The following is a 22,734-nucleotide window of genomic DNA, read 5'->3' on the forward strand; positions in this document are numbered from 1 at the left end:
CACAAAGACTCTACTTACTAATGTGTTTGTGTGTGTGTGTGTGTGTGTGTGTGTGTGTGTGTGTGTGACAGTGATAGACACAGCACACTCTGACAATACAACACGTTTTGAGAATGAGGAATGTAAGACATCACACTGTTGTGCTCCTCTGCTGATACAAAGTCTAGTTAGTAACCAGTCTGAAATCTGAGACCTGAGGGAGAGATGAGAGATCAAATTGTTGATGGTGCCATTTCTCTACAGCTGCTAGAGGAACCTATCTTATGTGAGACTGTTAAACTACTGGTCAAACAAAGGTCACACAAAGGTCACCTCCCACTGGGCACATTTCATTGAAATTACATGGAGACAACTTTGGTTCAACCAGTGTGTGCCCAGTGGGTTAATCTACGATTCATCTTTCTGTCCCTGATCTATTGTATTAACTCTTGTAAAAGTTGGCTGTGTGACATTATCAAGAGAAACTCATATAATAGTATCGTTTCAGTCCAAAAATACTCATTGCGTGACATATTAATGTGTTATTTATTGAGTTGGTCAGTGTCGACAGTCAGCAGTCTGGATCAAATGGAACAGACACCCATCTGACTCGTTTCCAGGAAGACAGGCACAAGCACATTCATTCCCATCATGAAGACAACACTGATTCTTTCAGTGCAGACACTCCAAAGGCCAGTCACAAGCCTAGCATGGGGCTCACAGCACAATAAACACCCTTACGGCTTATCATCACCCTCATCATCATCATTATATGATGATTCGCAGTCATCAGTCCGTGGTATGACACTAGGTTTTTTATAGACTTTTATCGTTTTTTTTGTGTTTTTTTTACATCTTTATGTGTATCAATGAAGAAGGAAAGCTAATGTTCTTTTGTGGTACCTTACACGTAATATATCATTTTATGTAATATGTTAAAATATAATGTTGCACCTTATATAACCTTGTAAACACAGAATGTTGTGCAAGGTGAGTATTTAGTTACAGTATTTCATCTGAGCACCTATAAGTGTGTTATTTATTTTTCTTCACCAGAAAGTAGTAACCACAGAGAATTATCGAAGTTAGCCCCAGTCTTTTCACTGTGTCTATGTACTTCCATGCAAAACAAACACACAATCACAAATCCATGACTGTTAACAAGAACTGCGTTGAGATTTATTTTACAATTGAGAAAAAAACTAAATGAAACAAACTAATCGGTGCTAGAAATATTTTTTTCTTTTACAATATCATTGATAAAACATTGAAATGTATAGTCATTGTGCATCGCTTAATTATTTTTCACACCATATCATGCATCAAATTGGATGCAAGTATAATTAAAATCATTTCTGTAAACCAAGCCAAAGAAGCTAAATTCTTATTTCTTAAAAAATGACATTTTTGTGGATCTACAGTATATATCTTTATACACATTTTTTTTTTTTTTTTTTTTTTTTAATATAAAATGATGATATAAAAGTTAAAGAATGCACACACCTTTAAGTACAAAGAATGTTGAGCTATTGCAAATGGCAAGATATGTCTTATGGAGTATGACATTTCACTGCGAGTCATTTACATGTCAAGGACTGTTCTTTTTATGGTTGAATTCAAAGCGGCAACATTTTAAAAAAGGAGCTTGTAACAAACCATACAATTGGAAAATTACTATAAGTGATACTTCACATTAAAAAAAAGAAATTTTTTGAGCAAACTTGCATACTGTACGGCCATTCATTTTCACTGATTGATATGTAACCGGAAGCAGCATTTCAATTACTCTGAATGTTTACATTATCTGTTTATTTTTGTAATACACTGACAGATTTCTGAGCAGGCCATTCTTTATCAAAGATGTTGTAGTGTGACAAGAACCGAGAGAAGAAAATAATTTATCTTTCAAATTAAAACAGATTTTGACAAATGCAGAATATCTTAAAACATGTTCTCTTTACAAATAAAATGTTAAATGTCTATAAGGTGCTACTTCAGTCTTTCAAGGGGTTCTTCCATTCTTTTGGTGTGAACAATGAATTTTCACCTTCTTCATATCAAGTATTGTACAGTTTTCTTTTCCCCCTAATTCATTTTCTGGTCACCACTTTAGTCACCATTGAAACAGTAGTCGTTTTTTTTGTCATGAAAAGATTTTAAAAAAACTTGTGTTTAACCTTGGTTCACTAAAATACATGCACAGATCAGACAAATAGCATATAAATACATTACAAAATAAGTGTTAAAAAAAAGCTTGGCAAAACAAATCAAATAAGACATGGTCCAGTCAGGCAGTATCACAACAAAATATAAGACTGATTTCTGGCGGCTCAGTTCGGCCCAGTGCAGTAACTGTGAACAATGTTATCTTAGTGCAATAAAATTCTGGTCAGTTACACAGCCGTCTTTCTGTCTGTTTATCTGTCTCTTCCCTCAGCTCCAGACCTCTTAACTACTTCTCCAGTTTCTCAAGAGCAGTGACGAACACCAGGTGATCTTCTGGTGACTTGCCATGGGTCTTGCTGAGGTGCAGTTTGACCGCGTGCTTGCTGACGAATGTCCGATTGCAAAGCCTGCACTGGTAAACTGAGCCAGTGTCGTCGTCTGGTGCGGTCAGGGATGCCAGGGTGCTACCGAAAGTCATTTTGTCTGTGATCACCTTGGAGGCAGCCTGCTGCTCCCGTAGGTGCTCATTGGACAGCTTGGACAGGTCCTTCAAGCTGAAGCCCAGGTGAGACTCCAGGTGGCCGATGTAGGCGGACGCAGTCCTGAACTGCGAGGCACAGTCACCGCAGAGGAACACAGGCTGGCAGGAGTCCATGTTCTTCAGGAACTTGGTCCCGCCAGTCCGCCGGAGCTGGTACTTGACGTTGGCCAGCCAGTGAGAGATGGTGGTCATGGAGAGGCCTGTGAACTTGCAGATGTGAACCCGCTCTTGGGGGCCGAGGTCCGTCATGGCGTAGCGGCCCTCCGGGGTCTCCCGCAGGCTAGAGCAGAATTGAGCTTGGAGGATGAGGAGGTGCTGGGGGTTCCAGTTGGACTGCCGCCCTTTCCTCTTCTGGACCGGGGAGAGGTCCTCCAGAGCATCCTCGAACGCACTGCCGTCTGCGTCCGACTTCTCTGAGATGGATGACGGGGCGGAGGACTTGGGTGTCAGCCTGCCTGTAAGGTTCTTCACCATGTCTGAGATGTCCATCAAAGCATTCTCTCTCAGAGGAGCAGAAATGTCAGACAGAGACAGGCTTGACATTATGGGTTTGTTACCATTTATGCTGCTGTTGCTGTTGATGACAGTGCTGTTGTTGTTGCTGTTTTTGGACTTCCTCAGGTCCATAGGCTGGTCGTTGTTCTCGTACTGGTAGTAGTGGTTGATAGGCTCGGCTTGCTTGGCTTGAGTCTGGTTGAAGGCCGGTTTCTCCATCACGCTGTTGCTGATCTTGTAGAGCATGGCCAGCGGGTCGCCCGCGGGACTGATGGGCTTGGAGGCCTTGCCCAGATGGTTGTTCATGATTGACTGAAGTGCGCTGAGGGGGTTGATGAAAGGCCTCTCTGGTGAGTGATCGGTGATGATGCCCAAGCTGTTGGTGCCGTTGGTGATGGGTGACTGGCGAGTCTCTGGGCCGTTCTTTGAATGGCTGTGGTGGTTGTCTACCAGGCTCTCTTTGGGCTCCTTTTTGCAGACCAGCTCCGACTCTAAATTTCCAGGGCTGCTGTTCCTCACAAGGGGCTTCCCGACAATGAGGTCATTGGGCGCTGATTGGTGGTCCCTCTGCTCTTTCAGTACAGGAGACGGCGACTTGATAGAGGATGGATGCCTGTGGCGGTCCAAGCTGACCATCTTCTCCTCTTTCTCTTTCTTCACAGCAGCAGCAACAGCTTTCCTTGTGACCTTCTCCACCAGCTCTTCCATGGCAGTAACATTGCTCCTGAGAGAGGGCGGAGATGCTGGGCTCCTGGGGGAGTGGCTCACTGAGCCTGAGTCCTGGGTCACCAGGCCGCGGATCCCGCTGTTGAACACCGGCTGGATCTGCACACTCTGGACCGAGGAGTGCAGTGCTGCATGCTTCATGTGGCCCTGGAGCTGGTAAGCAGCGTGGATGCTGGGGTAGCCACCACCCCACTGGGGCGTGCCCGTCTGGGCCTTGCTGATGGCACTGGACACAGTGTTCTCCAGGGACTTGAGGATGTCCAAACCTCCTTTAGGAGCCTCCTCCAGGTCCTCCTCTGTCAGATACTTATACGACCCAGCGTTCACCTCAGTCTTCTCACCTGGCTCTTCCTTCTCCTCTTTGATCTTTTTCTCCCCGGGTTCATTTGCCTCCATCCTCTCGTCTTCCGGTTCTCTCTTTTCGTCAGAGCCGCAGGAAAGTGCAGGGGAGACAGGCTGAGATTTGACGCTGGGGACAGGAAGCCTGGTGGTGGTGGGTGGCAGAGGGATGGATTGGATCTTCTCCTCCACCACTGGGTCAAACACTAGCTGCTTGCCCTTTTTTGAGGCGGAGTTGGTGACCTTGAGGAAGTGGCCCGTGACCATCATGTGGGCAGTCAGCTGCTGCAGTGTATCGTGGGAGCTCCCGCACTCCATACACTTCAGGATCTGGGCCTTGCGAGCCTCAAACTGCCAAGTGTAGCTGGCACCATTCTGATAGCCGTAGCGGTTGTTGGGTGTGACATAGGGGTTTGTTGTGGACTTGGGGTCTTTCCCAATGTCCCCTTGGGGCATGTGGCCACTGTTACCGTGGACAGAGTCTGGGGAGCATGGGGATACCAGGGCGTCCTGGAGGGCTCTTTTTTTGGCAGAGGGCATCAGTTTAGTGGCCAGGGCTGGCATCGGTTCTTTGAGGGGCACTTTCTGGTAATGCTTGGTCTTGATCATGTGGACGCTCAGGTCCTGCAGAGACTCGAAGGAGTGGCCGCAGTACATGCACTTGAGCACCTTCTGAGCATCCTCTTTGCCCTCCATCTCCATCAGGGAGCGCTTGCGGGGCTTGGACCAGCGCTTGCCCCGCTCTTCCTCCTTGTCCTTGTTGTCGTCACGGTAGTGGCCCGACTCGTTCATGTGGACCGTGAGCCCTACCAGCGTGTCGTAGGCGCCGCTGCAGTCTTTGCAGCGGAACTTGCTGGCGCCGGTGAAGACTGAGCCGTAGAGCTTGTTGTTCTGGCGGTAGAGCTGCACCGTGCTGAACAGGCTGGGCTCAGGCAGCAGTTGGTAAGGGGTATGCTGGAAGGTCTTAGCCAAGGCTGCCTGGTGCCAGTCATAGGCTACAGCCCCACCGTTACTAGCACCACCACCGCCACTGCTGGTGCCACTGTTGCTACAGATGGAGGTAGCTGCGGTGCCGTTAGAGCTGCCACTGCCACTGCCACTGCTTGTGTGGTGGTTGGTGGTGGCAGTACTTCTTCTCCCATTGTGGTGTTGGCTGCTAGCATTGCTGTTCTCACTGTGGTTGTTGTTGTGTGTGGTGGTAGTGGGGGGGCTGGTGGCGGTGGGGATGGGGATGGCGCCAGCAGTAGCAGGCGTGGCTTTCATGATGTCCATGGCAATGCTGGACCAGGAGGCATCTGAGATCAGGTTTGCATAGACAGCTTTCATCTGAGCCAGGCTGTCCCTCAGGGAGAGGCCATTGTTCGGTCCAGAGGGGATGGGGGCTTCCTCCCTCTCATGGCCATCCCTGGAGGAGGTGCTCTTGAAGTCTGTGAGCCGGTCGCTGGCATCGCTGAGCGGGGAGCCGTAGCCAGCGTCTGGGTTGGTGCCGTTGCTGAGTGGAGAGGCCCGGTAGCTGGGCGGCTGGCCTCCATCCTCTTCCTCGTTGCAAAGGTACGCAGTGTCCTCCCCGTTCAGTGACAGCCCGTCATCCTGCAGGTGTTCCTCATCGGCTGCTCCTGCCTTAAACTCGTCCTCTGGTGAGTAAGCTGGAAGAGAGAGCGATAGAGAAGAGGGAAAAAGGAGGTCAGCAAAGTGAAATAAAAGATTCACAATGCACTAACAGGACCACTGACAAAACATAGTGATGAATAATCTGTGGCGGGAAATATCGGCTTTTATCTGTGTGTGTGTGTGTGTGTGTGTGTGTGTGTGTGCGCGCGCGTATGTCTTTGAGTGTCAAGTGGGGAAGAAATCTAGTTTCATAGAGAAAAAAGACAAAGTGTTAACATTTTCTTTCTTTACTCCCTATTTCATTGCCCATGCCTCCAGTTCCCTAGGATATCGCTAACTGCTTGGCCTTGTTAGCCAGCTGCTTGACTCCCCTCCTTTCCTTCTCCCCCATGCCTTATCTCTACACCCAATCATTCACGCACACACACACACACACACACACACACTTCACTTTATTTAGTCATTCACATGGTGAGCTTATGCAACCGATCAGGAGGGAGGGAAACAAAACAATTATTCTGGGATGTTGCAGCATCTCCTTCACCCACACTCATGTGCCAAAGGCCACTCTCACGGAGTTAATAAATAAAATGAGATTAAATACCAGACGGACCTGTCAAGTCATCTCTACGACGTCAAATAGGGGAGTGACACTCCTTGACTGTCTCTGTTACGTTAGACAGCTTATTGAGAGGTGGAAGTGGGTACGAGTCATACTATACATTGTGTTCCGTGTGATCTTCCTTGACACATACAGTGTGTAAACACGTTATCATCAAAAATACAGGGGATGAAACTAAAGAACGTACAGGATAGGTAGCATAATGTAACAGGTACAAGAGCGAGAGCAAGGGAGAGAGAGCAAGGGAAAGAATATGGGAAATAGTGTGAGTGTGTCTGCGAGCAAGTGGAACGTAGGAGAGGCAGGAGAAAGCTGGTGAGCAATAAAGCCAGGGAGAGGTGGGGGGGGGGGGACAGAGTAAAAAGAGGTGGAGAGAGGGAGAGACGGAGCAAGGGAGGGAGACAGGAAAGACGGCCCCCTCAGTTCTCCCTTTATCTCCTTCCTCCATGGTGAGATGTGTGTCCTAGATGCCAGCATCAGTCTCTCCTGATGAAACAGATGTGCTGTCAGCTTCAAACAGCACGCTAACCTGTCATATCATAATCTAAGTGGACATAATACCTGATATATGTACACTGGCACCATTTACTGCTGCCTGAGAGGAGACGGGAGGGAAAAAAGGCGAGCAGCTGCATACGGAAGTGTGTGTGTGTGTGTGTGTGTGTGTGTGTGTGTGTGTGTGTGTGTGTGTGTGTGTGTGTGTGTGTGTGTGTGTGTGTGTGTGTGTGTGTGTGTCTGCATCGGTGTGTGCCATTCGCATGTTCTCATACATGTATTTTTTCACACGGTAGCTTTCGAACATCAAGGCCCTACCGTTGTCTATAGGTTTGTATTTTCTGTCTATGACTGATATGCCCTTCTCTCCAAAACGAGCCACATACTGTATTTTACTCATTCTCTTGATTCCTGACAGGATTTGGAGGGAAACGAGCGCAGCACAGGAGAACCTGGCTGTGTTTCAATCCCACTGACAGACAGAAGCTGAGACAGTTCCTAAAACTCTGAAAATCCCTAACACAGCAGATTAGCATTAGCTATATACTGTACAAACTCTAACTGTGAGACGTTTCCCCGTTATTATGCCAGCCTTCCCCTCACCAACGGCCAATCTGTGCTTGAAAAGAAAGAGGACTATGAAATCATACAGTAAAATGGCTATTCAGTCGTCACTAGCCTCTGATCAGTTCCAGTGAACCCATGTGAATAACTATGTCCACAACATCGGTGCCAAAAACTGATTTTTGGCAGCCCCGCAAATCTACGGAATGAAAGGGGGAATGGAACGGAAGAAAAATATCTGTGAGTGAATGGCAAAATACAGGCCGAGGCAGGGAGGGGAGGGGCAGGGAATGGTGAACGACAGGACGTGAAGGAAACCCTTTGACGATAACTGTCAATCAATGCTTATCCCCTCGTGTTGTCATGGAAACAACAAAGAGAGGGAAATCAAAGCCTGCAGACAAAAGAACGGCTTAAAACATCTGTAAAATCACAGGTTGGAAAGTGGAAGGCTTCATATGGGATCCTATGATGAAACCCATCTAAAAATTAGGCCTAGGTAGAGAATTGTGAAACATAAAATCTATATCTTTTGACGCTGTGATTAAATCATAAGCAGATGACAACAACCCCCCCCCCCAAAAAAAAAAACCTACTAAACAGAAATAGGACAGCTTTATCAGTTCAGCCATTCATGAAACCCGATCGAACACAACGACTCAAAATCCGACTGGTGACCGAATCCCGCCTCCTCAATGTGTCCTAGACCTAGACACACATACGAGGGGAGACGGGAGCGAGGGGAGGGGTTTGGCGTGCTGTCCCCGGTGGTTTAGCTTGCCGAGCGGGTGATGGCTGTGAGCGGGGCCATCTGCACGGGCGCAAAGGCGCCTGTCACTTCTGCTCCGGGACGCCTCACCGTCAAAGGGACAGGTGGTGGCGCGGCCAGGATGTGTCCGAGTCCTGTGCTGTCACAAACGGCCGGGATCAAGCCACGCCATGTCACCGCAACACACACACACTAAACGCCACGCCATTTCTGGGCACCACACACGCACACATACTAAACGTTATCAACACCACGGAAGATCTACATTGTTTTGAGAAAAAAAGTGGTTAATGGACAGTCCATCTATATTATGTGCAACAAATTACACTATCAGTAACATGTCGACTGCACGTCTGTGGACATGAAACAGGGAAGCTTTAACTGTTACCAAACAAAGTAAACCCTAGTTTCGTCTCACGTTAGGGGGTTTCAGATGTGTGTAGTCTTGTTGGAGAGTAGACCGACAGACAGACAGACAGACAGACACAGGGGTCTAGACGGTGTTATGATTAATGGGTCTGGGATGACTGTGTTCCTTTTCACTCTGTACTGTCTCAACATAATGTTAGGGCTGGAGGTGTAACACACACACACACACACACACTAGTCTGTTTCATTTGATTTGGGGAATGATAACAAATGAAATGTAATCACATGCGTATCAGCGCTTTAGCAGAGAGTAGGCTCAGCGTCATATCATTTCTTCTCAAACTTTGGCATCTCAGTCTGGCCCTTCCATTTTGTGTTTTTCTTGTCTTTCCGAAATCCGCTAGATGTTAAATGAATTCATCTCTCTCTCTGTCAGGCTGGCGATGCCTCGCCATTTGGCCGTAGTCAAACCCAAACAAAACAGATAAGAAAGGCAGAAAGGCGATGAAACGAGAGAGGGAGAGAGGGAGGGAGAGAACGGGGGGGGGGGGGGGGGGGGGGGGGTGAGACCAGTCGGTTACTCCGGCGTCCGACCCCATTTCTCGTCCCCGACACCCCTCCTGTTTCCTTACACACATTTCTCTGTTTATCTGATGTGATTTTGGGAAGAGGGGTGCAATCACCGCAGTCATTTGCACCACTAATGTCCAATCCTGGCCCCCTTCACTCATGTGATTTAGGCTGGTGTTGGAGTGGGCTAGTGGGGGTAATGGGGAGCTGGGAGGGAGGTGGGGGCCAGGGGCCATTTAGCCCACGCTCTAATGGGAAACTGGCAGTCTTATTCCTTCCCCTACATTCTGTTTGTCACCCCGCTCCTCCATTACAGTCCTCTCAGCCCTGATGGCTTTGGACAGGAGCTGATCAAAAAGCCATCGCTTGACCTACGCGCCGTGGCAGCCCGACGAGACGACTCGCGCCAGCCAGAGAGAGAGAGGGATGAGTGTATGTGAAGGGGATGAGGAGGAAGGGTGGGGGGGGGGGGGGGGGGGGTGATAGCTCCTCGGACCGGGACAAGAGGGGAGGGGGGTTGTAAATAAAATGACATTATTATTTATTCTGTCCCGTCATGTAGAAAACCCAATTATGGTAATGTCTGCTGCCGGCCCGCCGTGTCAGAGAGATGGAGAGCAGACAGAGAGCATGCTGGGTTGTGGATTCCTCTGGAGCGGCTAACGTGAGAGAGCAGTGGCCTGCCTGCATGTCGGTCTGCCCACCGAGGCCCTCCCCTCCCCTCCGTCCCGACAGTACACTCTTCGAAAAATGGGTTCTTCGGCTGTCCCCATAGGATAACTATTTTTTGGTTCAAGGTAGAACTATTCTGGGTAACATGTAGAATCCTCTGGGGAAAAGGTTCCATATGAAACCTAATAGGGTTCTACATGGAATCAAAAGGGTTCTTCCTGAAACCAAAAAGGTTCTTCAGTGTTCTCTTTTGGGGACAGCCGAATAACATTTCTAGGTTCTAGATAGCACCTTTTTGTAGACACAGAGGTACACAACAGCAGACCAGAATCTGGGCCTGGCACCCTCCACTCTCCATGATACAGTTGGTTGTTTACAGGACCGTATAGAGTAGGCTACATGCACTATAGATGTGTAAGAAAAAAAACGGATATCTACTGTAAGTGTCTGGAGTTTAGCACCACCGGACGGACCATCTTACCTAAATGAAGAGGTCAAAAATATTTGTAAAATATAGAGAAATCTAAATATATAGGATAATTATCCATTTCTGTAATACATGATTTGTTTCCCTTGCGTCGTCTTTCTAAGTCCTAATATCTAGTCTGGAGGTGTGAGTGATGTAGGTTAATAATTCCTCACCACTGCCAACCCCCCCACCCTCTTTCCACCTCCTCCTCCTTTCCTTTCCTTTTCCTACCCTATCCTCCCTCCCCTGCTTTTCTCTCCCTCTCTCTTGTCCTCCACACTGGTCCAACCACCGACGTCAGCCCCTCCCGAGTGGAAGAATACAGCATATGGCCAAGCACCTACAGAGCCTTAAATAACTGCTGCGCCATTCCGGCTCACCGTACCGATTTATCTCCACTCATTTGAGAAAACCTCCGACCGGAGCAGAGTGGAGGGGTGGCCACACACACTATTCCTGTAGACAGAGCCGGAGCGTGTGTGTGGACATGTTTGACAATACTTGTTGGGGACCAGAAGTCCCCACAACAACAGTAAACAAACCAACATTTGACCAACTGGGGACTTTTTGCCAGTCCCCACAAGGAAAAAGGCCATTTGAAAGGGATTTAGGGTTGGGTTAGAATTAGTGGTAGGGTTAAGGTTAGAATTAGTGTTAGGATTAGAAGTAGGTTAGTTCAGCTAGCCACGGTTAGCTGTCCTCAGCTATCCATTAGCTCGAAAAGCTATCGCCAGTTTTTGTACAGCGCGATTCAGACCAGAGCATACCGGACCTATTCTCTCTCCTTTCCCCCGATTTCTACCGCAGGCTCTGGACATTTACACCTGGATCTTGCAGCTAACTAGCTGCTACCTGAGTGACTATTGGCAACGTCGGTCACGGAATTAACACACATTATTACGGAGCTAGCCAGCTAGCCAGCTGAAGAGTTCCGTCAGCCACTCCTGGGCTATTCATGAGCTAGCCAGCTGAAGTGTCTCCTGGGCTACAACTCACCTATCCTGACCCGTTTTACTGCCGATGCGGAGCCCCATCGGGTCTTCACGACTGGACCACCGACGTTATCTGCCCGAGGGAGTTATCCAACTGGCCCCTCCGTCGCGACGTAACCTGATCGCCCATCTGCGGCCCGCTAATCGTTAGCTGTCTTTTCGGCTGCGATCTGAATAGGTCTATCGGACACTTTTCTTGGGCCACTATAACTAACTATTTTGCCAACTTGGACTGGTCCCCCCTTCCACACGGAACCCCACTAACCCACAGACGGAAACGCACGAGGTGGCTAAAAACAGACCTCCCTCCCATCTTCCACCAGCTTGCTACCTATGGCCCGGCTAGCTGTCTGAATCTCACTGGACCCTTTGATCACTCGGCTAAGCATGCCTCTCCTTAATGTCAATATGCCTTCTCCATTGCTGTTCTGGTTAGTGTTTATTGGCTTATTTCACTGTAGAGCCTCTAGCCCTGCTCATTATACCTTATCCAACCTCTCAGTTCCTCCACCCACACATGCTATGACATCTTCTGGTTTCAATGATGTTTCTAGAGACAATATCTCTCTCATAATCACTAAATGCCTAGGTTTACCTCCTCTGTACTCACATCCCACCATACCTTTGTCTGTACATTATACCTTGAAGCTATTTTATCGCCCCCAGAAACCTGCTCCTTTTTCTCTCTATTCTGGACGTCACAGACGACCAATTCTTATAGCTTTTAGCCGTACCCTCATACTTATTCTTCTCTGCTCCTCTGGGGATGTAGAGGTGAATCCAGGCCCTGCAGTGCCTGGCTCCACTCCTACTCCCCAGGCGCTCTCTTTTGATGACTTCTGTAACCGTAATAACCTTGGTTTCATGCATGTTAACATTAGAAGCCTCCTCCCTAAGTTTGTTTTATTCACTGCTTTAGCACACTCTGCCAACCCGGATGTCCTAGCTGTGTCTGAATCTTGGCTTAGGAAGTCCACCAAAAACTCTGAAATCTTCATCCCTAACTACAACGTTTTCAGACAAGATAGAACGACCAAAGGGGGCGGTGTTGCAATCTACTGCAGAGATAGCCTGCAGAGTTCTGTCCTGCTATCCAGGTCTGTACCCAAACAATTTGAACTTCTACTTTTAAAAATCCACCTCTCCAAAAACAAGTCTCTCACCGTTGCCGCCTGCTATAGACCCCTCTCGGCCCCTAGTTGTGCTCTGGACACCATATGTGAACTGATTGCCCCCCATCTATCTTCAGAGCTCGTGCTACTAGGTGACCTAAACTGGGACATGCTTAACACCCCAGCCATCCTACAATCCAAGCTTGATGCCCTCAATCTCACACAAATTATTAATGAACCCACCAGGTACAACCCCAAAGCCGCAAACACTGGCACCCTCATAGATATCATCCTAACCAACGTGCCCTCTAAATACACCTCTGCTGTTTTCAACCAAGATCTCAGCGATCACTGCCTCATTGCCTGCACCCGTAATGGGTCAGCGGTCAAACGACCTCCACTCATCACTGTCAAACGCTCCCTGAAACATTTCAACGAGCAAGCCTTTCTATTCGACCTGGCCCTGGTATCCTGGAAGGATATTGACCTCATCCCGTCAGTAGAGGATGCCTGGTTATTTTTTTTAAATGCCTTCCTCTCCATCTTAAATAAGCATGCCCCTTTCAAGAAATTTAGAACCAGGAACAGATATAGCCCTTGGTTCTCCCCAGACCTGACTGCCCTTAACCAACACAAAAATATCCTGTGGCGTTCTGCATTAGCATCGAACTGCCCCCGCGATATGCAACTTTTTAGGGAAGTTAGAAACCAATACACACAGGCAGTTAGAAACGCCAAGGCTAGCTTTTTCAAACAGAAATTCGCTTCGTGCAACTCCAACTCTAAAAAGTTCTGGGACATTGTAAAGTCCATGGAGAATAAGAACACTTCCTCCCAACTGCCCACTGCACTGAGGATAGGAAACTCTGTCACCACCGATAAGCCCACTATAATTGAGAATTTCAATAAGCATTTTTCTACGGCTGGCCATGCTTTCCACCTAACTACCCATACTGCATTCAACAGCACTGCACCCCCCACAGCTACTCGCCCAAGCCTCCCCCATTTCTCCTTCTCCCAAATCCATTCAGCTGATGTTCTGAAAGAGCTGCAAAATCTGGACCCCTACAAATCAGCTGGGCTTGACAATCTGGACCCTTTCTTTCTAAAATTATCTGCCGAAATTATTGCAACCCCTATTACTAGCCTGTTCAACCTCTCTTTCGTGTCGTCTGAGATTCCCATAGATTGGAAAGCAGCTGCTGTCATCCCCCTCTTCAAAGGAGGTGACACTCTTGACCCAAATTGCTACAGACCTATATCCATCCTACCCTGCCTTTCTAAGGTCTTCGAAAGCCAAGTCAACAAACAGATTACCGACCATTTCGAATCCCACCGCACCCTCTCCGCTATGCAATCTGGTTTCAGAGTTGGTCATGGGTGCACCTCAGCCACGCTCAAGGTCCTAAACGACATCGTAACCGCCATCGATAAGAAACAATACTGTGCTGCCGTATTCATTGACCTGGCCAAAGCTTTTGACTCTGTTAATCACCACATCCTCATCGGCAGACTCAGTAGCCTTGGTTTCTCAAACGATTGCGTCGCCTGGTTCACCAACTACTTCTCTGACAGAGTTCAGTGTGTCAAATCGGAGGGCCTACTGTCTGGACCTCTGGCAGTCTCTATGGGGGTACCACAGGGTTCAATTCTTGGGCCAACTCTTTTCTCTGTATACATAAATGATGTCGCTCTTGCTGCTGGTGAATCTCTGATCCACCTCTACGCAGACGACACCATTCTGTACACTTCTGGCCCTTCTTTGGACACTGTGTTAACAACCCTCCAGACGAGCTTCAATGCCATTCAACTCTCCTTCCGTGGTCTCCAACTGCTCCTAAACACAAGTAAAACTAAAAGCATGCTCTTCAACCGATCGCTGCCTGCACCTGCCCGCCTGTCCAGCATCACTTCTCTGGACGGTTCTAACTTAGAATTTGTGGACAACTACAAATACCTAGGTGTCTGGTTAGACTGTAAACTCTCCTTCCAGACTCACATCAATCATCTCCAATGCAAAGTGAAATCTCGAATTGGCTTCCTATTTCGCAACAAAGCATCCTTCACTCATGCTGCCAAACATACCCTCGTAAAACTGACCATCCTACCAATCCTCGACTTCGGCGATGTCATTTACAAAATAGCTTCCAATACCCTACTCAACAAGCTGGATGCAGTCTATCACAGTGCCATCCGTTTTGTCACCAAAGCCCCATATACTACCCACCACTGCGACCTGTACGCTCTCGTTGGCTGGCCTTCGCTTCATAATCGTCGCCAAACACATTGGCTCCAGGTCATCTACAAGACCCTGCTAGGTAAAGTCCCCCCTTATCTCCGCTCACTGGTCACCATAGCAGCACCCACCTGTAGCACGCGCTCCAGCAGGTATATCTCTCTGGTCACCCCTAAAGCCAACTCCTCCTTTGGTCGTCTCCCCTTCCAGTTCTCTGCTGCCAATGACTGGAACGAACTACAAAAATCTCTGAAACTGGAAACACTTATCTCCCTCACTAGCTTTAAGCACCAGCTGTCAGAGCAGCTCACAGATCACTGCACCTGTACATAGCCCATCTATAATTTAGCCCAAACTACTACCTCTTCCCCTACTGTATTTATTTATTTTATTTATTTTACTCCTTTGCACCATATTATTTATATTTTATCTCTGAACTTTCTTCAAACTACAAATCTACCATTCCAGTGTTTTTCTTGCTATACTTTATTTACTTTTCCACCATGGCATTTTTTTGCCTTTACCTCCCTTATCTCACATCATTTGCTCACATTGTATATAGTCTTATTTTTTTTTATTTTTTTTTTTTCTACTGCATCATTGATTGTATGTTGTTTTACTCCATGTGTAACTCTGTGTTTTTGTATGTTGTCGAACTGCTTTGCTTTATCTTGGCCAGGTCGCAATTGTAAATGAGAACTTGTTCTCAACTTGCCTACCTGGTTAAATAAAGGTGAAATAAATAAATAAATAAAATAATTAGTGTTAGGGTTAGAATTAGTGTTAGGGTTGGGTTAGAATTAGTGTTAAGGTTAGAATTAGTGTTAGGGTTAGAATTAGTGGTAGGGTTAGAATTAGTGGTAGAGTTAGAATTAGTGTTAGGGTTAGGGAAAGGGGGATACCTAGTCAGTTGCACAACTGAATCCATATAACCGAAATATGTCTTCTGCATTTAATCAAACCCCTCTGAATCAGAGAGGTGCGGGGAGCTGTTGTTAGAATTAGGGTTAGGGGTTAAAGGTTAAGTTTAGGGTTAGGAGTTAGGGTTAGGGTTTTGAGGTTAAGGTTAGGGCAAAGGTTAGTGGTTAAGGAAAATAGGATTTTGAATGGGTATCAATTGTGTCCACAAAGTTGGCGGGGGGGTTGACAGCTGATCGACACAACTCGCAAGGCATAGTTACAGTTACTGTGACGTGGTCTCATAACCTTTAATATTTTTGTTAGCTTAAGTGCTAGCCAAGGGTGACGAGTGAGGCGAAGTCATGTCAGCGGAATTCCTTCCAGATTTTTTCCTATTCCCTTCTGCGTTTATACAGTAGTACCCTATCTTAGTGACTTCACTACAGCACAAGAATACAATTATTATTCTTGAGATTCAAACGTGAGATTACGTTGGGAAACAGTGTTGGGCCGTAACAGCTCTTACATGACGAATCTAGAGAACATGGAGAAGAAAACTACTGCCTGGCAGACAGGTAGCACTGTTCTGTGTGACGGTTTAGACATATTGAATGAGAGGAAGGGGAGGTGTGAGGTGTACATGTACAGTATGTGTGTGTAGATACAAGAGGTAGGGTGCGTGCGTGTGTGTGTGTGTGTGTGTGTGTGTGTGTGTGTGTGTGTGTGTGTGTGTGTGTGTGTGTGTGTGTGTGGTGTGTGTGTGTGTGTGTGTGTGTGTGTGTGTGTGTGTGTTCTTGGCTTGTTTCTCTAAAATTATCTTTGAGTCGGGTATTAATAGACCTGGCTCTATAAATAAAACGGAAGCACCACACACACAGACACACACACACACACACACACACACACACACACACACACACACACACACACACACACACACACACACACACACACACACACAGACATCATTTCTGCACCATGCACTAACCCACACACCCAGATATTTATTTAGCAACACGTTTGTTGGTTCTCCTGTCTGATTGTAAAGAGGGGGATGTAAAAACGAGTGGATGTTTTGAGAGGCTGAGTTGAGTGAATGCACTTGGTGTAGTACAGCTGGGCTGAACGCGCTGTGGGATCAATAGAGTGAACCAGCAGGGATCGATCGCAATTCATCTTGTTTTTCTTTTTACATTTTCATTCTCACCCACACACGCATGTTACTAGCTTGTTAGGAGAGGGGCAAAACACGTGGGTTCATGCACGTATAGGCGTGCATGCAAACACACACACACATTCAAACACACACACCTGAGTAGCTGAACTAAAGCGATGCACGCACACAGAGGTTCAATAAAACAATATGGAATGTATTTATTTTTATTGGGCATATCAGCTCATCCCCGTCGTCTCCTTTGCATAACAAGCCCTGTATAATTAAACCATAAATTTCAACGCGTCCGTTTAATTACCAGAGACAATGTCAGGAGGCAGGAGAGTAAACAAGTGCCTTTGAAGTGAGGAGTTAAAAACCACTCCAACACAGATGCTGTTCATTTAGGTGGGATGCTGTTTTATATGAAAATGTAATGCTCAAAAGAATGGGTGTGTGTGGGTGTGTGTGTGTGTGTTTTGTATATTTTTTTGGTACTTCTCCAGGAATGCTTGGAAAGTAGTAGGCTGGTGAGGTAGTGGGTACAGGTACTAGGTGTGTGGCGTGTTGATGTGTGTGTGCATGTGTGTGTGTGTGTGTGTGTGTGTGTGTGTGTGTGTGTGTGTGTGTGTGTGTGTTCCCTGAACAAACACAATGGACTGAGGGTATAATAATTGATTGGGGGCCACCTCCTTGTCCAGGGTGACCATGGCAACGGACGACAGGGGGACAGACATGACAGTGGCTGGGACGGTCGAGTGGACGCTTCAGGTCAATGTCAACACACACTCGCCGCTTCCAGCAGCTTAGCTAATTACACAGCGGCCCTTAAGGCCACTTACAACAGGTTAGCTAATTATCAAACAACTGATTACAAATGAACAGAGAGGTGTTCTTAATCTCCCACCCCACAGCATGATGACAAACACTAACCGCTTGTAATTAGTTCTGGGTAAAGGGAAGGGTGGTGAGGGCAGGGTTTTGTGTGTCTGCATGTGCTGTTTCGGTAAAGGGACCCCATCGATGTGTCAAACTAACAACAACACTGTCATGATGTAGTTGCCACTTTGTGAAAAGTTCAACGGTCCAGCCACAGTTAACCCAGTCTATGTACCTTCCTATTAGCATAGTGAGTGCCATCGAAATAACATAGGGGTTGAGGGCTAACACAACTCACAGGCCCGGACGGCCATAAGGCTTCGAGTTGCACCTGCCGACAGTTATAAAATCCTTTCTCTCTCCCTCCGCCCTAATTTTCACGGCCCCTAAAACATCCGCTCTCTCGCATGGCCCCAAACGTCCATCTGCCCAAATAAATCCCTTTTTAAAAACGTACCCCCTCCCCCCCCCCCACCACACACAATTGGCACACACGTCACCTGTGCCTTTTAAGCTGCCCCCCCCCCCCCGACACTTCCCTCGAATTCCACCTGCCCCCTTTCAACATCAATACCCCTTCCTCTCTCTCGCTGTAAAGGAACCTGTGACTTTAAATCTCTGTGTCAGGCCCAGCCCGACAATCCAGCAAGCCCAACTTCACCTGAGCACGCCCCCCCCCTCCCCCCCCCCCGACAAGACAACAGTGCGGCCCAGAAAACGGCCTAGCCAGCCGCAGCTGTCCTCCATCGCCTAGCAACGGCGAGCCTGATAGATGACCCCAACGATGGATAATTACCGTAAATCACAAGAGCTCAGACACTAAGGGGGAGAGCTGGGGAGAGAGAGAGAGAGAGAAATACAGAAGAAAGAGGGGAAAATAGAGGGTGAGAGAGAGATTGAGCAGTGGGGAGAGAGAGAGAGAGAGAGAGAGAGAGAGAGAGAGAGAAAAGGATAATAAAGGAGGGGTGGAACTGGTCATGCATGCACTAATGCACCTTGATGAGCTCAGATCCCCCCCCCCCCCCTCCTCCACCCTTGACTCAAACACACACACCAAAACACAAGAACACACACGCACAGGCAGGAACACAGAGGCAGCAGCCTTGTCGCTGTAATCCGACACCCCATTCCCCGCCTCCCTGCAGAGGCGCTTGTCTGTCAGAGATTCACCTCAATACACAGAGGCGCCAATCAAAGGCCAGACAGAGCAGCCCAGAACATTGAGAAAACAAAAAAAGACGCACAACGGGACTGTGGAGAAATGGTGACAAAAAGTCCAAAACAAGTTTAAAAAAACAAAATATTTCACGTAGAACTGTCCAAAGCACAGTTTACTCACTAAAAAGGTTCAGCTTTTTTTTACTAGTCTTACAAACTTCTCTCTCCCTCCTACTTCACTCCTCCCTCTCCACTCTTCCCCCTCCCTGTCTCCCACTGCCTCCCTTCCCCCCCCCCCCCCCCCCTTCCAGATATTTGATCTGGTCCTGCGTGTGATAGATTGACAGGTAATGGGGAAGTTGAAGGGGCGATGGAGACAGGAACAGGTGTTCAGCACAGTCTTTTTGGCCGGCGTTAAAGCTGCCATGTCCTTCACTACATCTACACCACCCGTCTACTTCCTTTCTCTCCCTCTCTCTCTTTCTCTCTCCCCATTGCTCAATCTCTCCCTTTCTTTTTCTCTCCCTCCCTCTCTTTCTGTCTCTGTTTGAGAGATGTAATCCATCAACATAGTGACAGGGTTGGGACATGTAGGCCTACGGTCGTTCATGGGGAAACATATGTGCAGTGGGGGGGAATAACACAATAAGAGCCTATAGTCCCAGCCACAAAACTACTGTGTAACTGTGTCACACTGAGCACTACTGAGCAAAATAGGTTGTTACTGAGTAACTCGCTCTAACCTCTACTCCACCGCTGCGGGTTGGACTGAACCAACAATTTAATGTCATGTGTACGTTCCAAAATGCAATTATTACAGGAGGGGAGGAGGAGAGAAGAGAGTGGAGACAAAAGGGAAAGAAAAACGAAGAGGAGTGAGATGAGTAGGAGAGAAAGAGAGAGCGAGAGAGAGGGGAGTAGGAGGGGGGATGCAGGCCATAAATCAAAAGTGTGGTGACGGTAAATAACTGCGGCGAGGCTGTAACTACCTGCCATCATGTGACCCCAGGAGAGCGTTCAGCGCGAGGGAAACAGGGGTCTCGCTGATAAATCCCCTCCAACTTTTACTGCATAACATTAAAGGACATGTCACCCTCGCAAATCACTCCGGCTCTGCGTTGGAGATGGAAGTAGGGAGTTCAAAACAGGCTCTATTTGCATGTTGTAGCTCCAACATTCCAGAGGAGTGGATATTGGATAAGAAAATCCCTCTCTGACTTGGGTGTATTAACTTGAAAGTACAAACACTTAAAGACATGCTCCAGAACCTTGGCAAGTAGTAAATCTTTTTTAAACCTCTTGCTTTGGGCTGGATTTCTCAATGTGTAGTTCATACTAGAGGTTTGACCGATCGGCATGGCCGATTAAGTAGGGCCGATTTCAAGTTTTCATAACAAATCGGTAATTGGCATTTTTGGACGCCGATTATGGCCGATTACATTGCACTCCACGAGGAGACTGCATAGCAGGCTGACCACCTGTTACGCGAGTGCAGCAAGGAGCCAAGGTAAGTTGCTAGCTAGCATTAAACTTATCTTGTAAAAAAAACAATCAATCTTAACATAATCACTAGTTAACTACACATGGTTGATGATATTACTAGTTTATCTAGCTTGTCCTGCATTGCATATAATCAATGCGGTGCCTGTTAATTTATCATCGAATCACAGTCTACTTCGCCAAAACGGGTGATGATTTAACAAATGCGCATTCGCGTCAGGGTATATGCAGCAGTTTTGGGCCGCCTGGCTCGTTGCGAACTGTGTGAAGACCATTTCTTCCTAACAAAGACCGTAATTCATTTGCCAGAATATTACATAATTATGACATAATATTGAAGGTTGTGCAATGTAACAGCAATATTTAGACTTAGGGTTTGCCACCCGTTCGATAAAATACGGAACGGTTCCGTATTTCACTGAAAGAATAAACGTTTTGTTTTCGAAATTATAGTTTCCGGATTTGACCATATTAAGGACCTAAGGCTCCTATTTCTGTGTGTTTATTATGTTATAATTAAGTCTATGATTTGATATATCAGTCTGACTGAGCGGTGGTAGGTAGCAGCAGGCTCATAAGCATTCATTCAAACAGCACTTACCTGCGTTTGCCAGAAGCTCTTCGCAATGCTTGAAGCACAGTGCTGTTTATGACTTCAAGCCTATCAACTCCCGAGATTAGTCTAGCAATACTATAGTGCCTATAAGAACATACAATAGTCCAAAGTTATATGAAATGCAAATGAGATAGAGAGAAATAATCCTATAATTCCTATAATAACTACAACCTAAATCTTCTTAACTGGGAATATTGAAGACTCATGTTAAAAGAAACCACCAGCGTTCATATGTTCTCATGTTCTGAGCAAGGAACTTAAACGTTAGCTTTTTTTACATGGCACATATTGCACTTTTACTTTCTTCTTTTTTTTTGCATTATTTCAACCAAATTGAACATGTTGAATTATTTATTTGAGACTAAATAGATTTTAGTTATACACTGTATTAAGTTAAAATAAAAGTGTTAATTCAGTATTGTTGTAATTGTCATTATTACAAATTTCCCCCACGTGGACCAGCCCCCTAGCAATTCGAGTTCCAGCCAATGAGCTTCAGCTCCTCGCCCTTTGAGTGACAGCTAGCAAGATGCACACAAAGCAGAGAGAGAGAGAGAGAGAGAGAGAGAGACATAGAACAATGATGTGGTGCACATATCTGCACAGACAGTATGTGACATAGTAGACCATTTTTGGGGGGACACTTTTGGCTCGTGAGCACTACTTTCAGAACTACTGGCCAAAAAGTATACAAAGTACCTGAGAAACTCTTTAAACCAGAGATCATAATCATTAGGTAAATATGGTGGACCTCAATTTAAAATCGCTCAACATGGTGGTGTTGTTCGTTTTTTAAAGATAGGGGAAGATACAGGTAACAGAGAAATCCTAGCGTTTGAATCCCTCTGTAACTGCATTGTAATATTCAAATTCTGCACCAGGGTCTTGTTCGTAAGGCATCAACTGGAAGCAAACGGACTGAAACAGGGAGGGACTACCTTGACTTTTCCAATAAGAAAGGCTCATTTTCACTTACTGTTGCAAAACAAGGTCTGTTGAGTGCTCTAATGAATAGGACCCTGCTAATGCAAATTCAGCACCTGCTCTATCTCTTCCAGTTCTACCTTACCCGAGCATGTGTCCCAAATGGCACCTTATTCCCTACATGGCGCACTACTTTATAGGGAATAGGGTGCCATTTCGGACGCAGGCCATCGCTAACTGACTTCACCTGCACTGACTCACAGGGAAACTTGATAACAACCGTCTGTATTTCTTTCCTTGTTGCCCATCATATAAGATTTACACAAGTTAACAATATCACCAACAGAACGACACAGAGGTTCAAACTGGTCACTCCTTGGCAGTTATCTAGAAACAAAAACAGTCAATCACACACAATCACCTTGAAACACACATGCTTTCTGTCATTTAATAACGCTCTCTTTCACACACACATACACACACACACACCACACACCATTTTCAAGCAGTGTGCCAGGCATCTGCTGTCACGCGACCTGTCTCAGAGAACTAAGCAGAGACAGACACTGTCAACTTAGAGTGCCTCAAATGCCCACCTACGAACAGGCGAGGCAGGAATGAAGGCAGCATCTCCCTCCTGGTATAATTTGAGCTAATCCGCAATAGGAGATAGTCAAGTTTATGGCATATCTGGCTAACAGCGTCAGTCACCGGCAGCTTTTAATCTCATATTTAGACCCGTTTCCATCACGGGCTGACGACAAAAGCAGCCGCACAAAGTGTGATTACCTTGCCTATTTTTACATTTCTGCATGACATGACTTCTGATAATGGCGAGGATTTCAAACAGGAGAAAGAATACACTTAGATTCCCTTC

The 22,734-nt window shown here is 46.7% G+C and overlaps 1 protein-coding gene across 2 annotated transcripts in view; it reads right to left on the reverse strand.

The window, feature by feature from the left end:
- Positions 1-1,130: 1,130 nt before the first annotated feature.
- Positions 1,131-22,734, reverse strand: part of LOC106605074 (teashirt homolog 1) — a 37,221-nt gene continuing 15,617 nt past the window's right edge. For both annotated transcript variants that reach the window (XM_014200353.3, XM_045718343.2), the window contains one exon: positions 1,131-5,892. In XM_014200353.3, coding sequence (XP_014055828.3) covers positions 2,432-5,892 — 3,461 coding nt within the window. In that variant the 3' untranslated portion in view covers positions 1,131-2,431. The remainder of the gene's footprint in view (positions 5,893-22,734) is intronic.

The sequence above is a fragment of the Salmo salar genome, chromosome 05 (assembly GCF_965601325.2).
Source record: "Salmo salar chromosome 05, fSalSal1, whole genome shotgun sequence".
NCBI classification, from domain to species: Eukaryota; Metazoa; Chordata; class Actinopteri; order Salmoniformes; family Salmonidae; genus Salmo; species Salmo salar.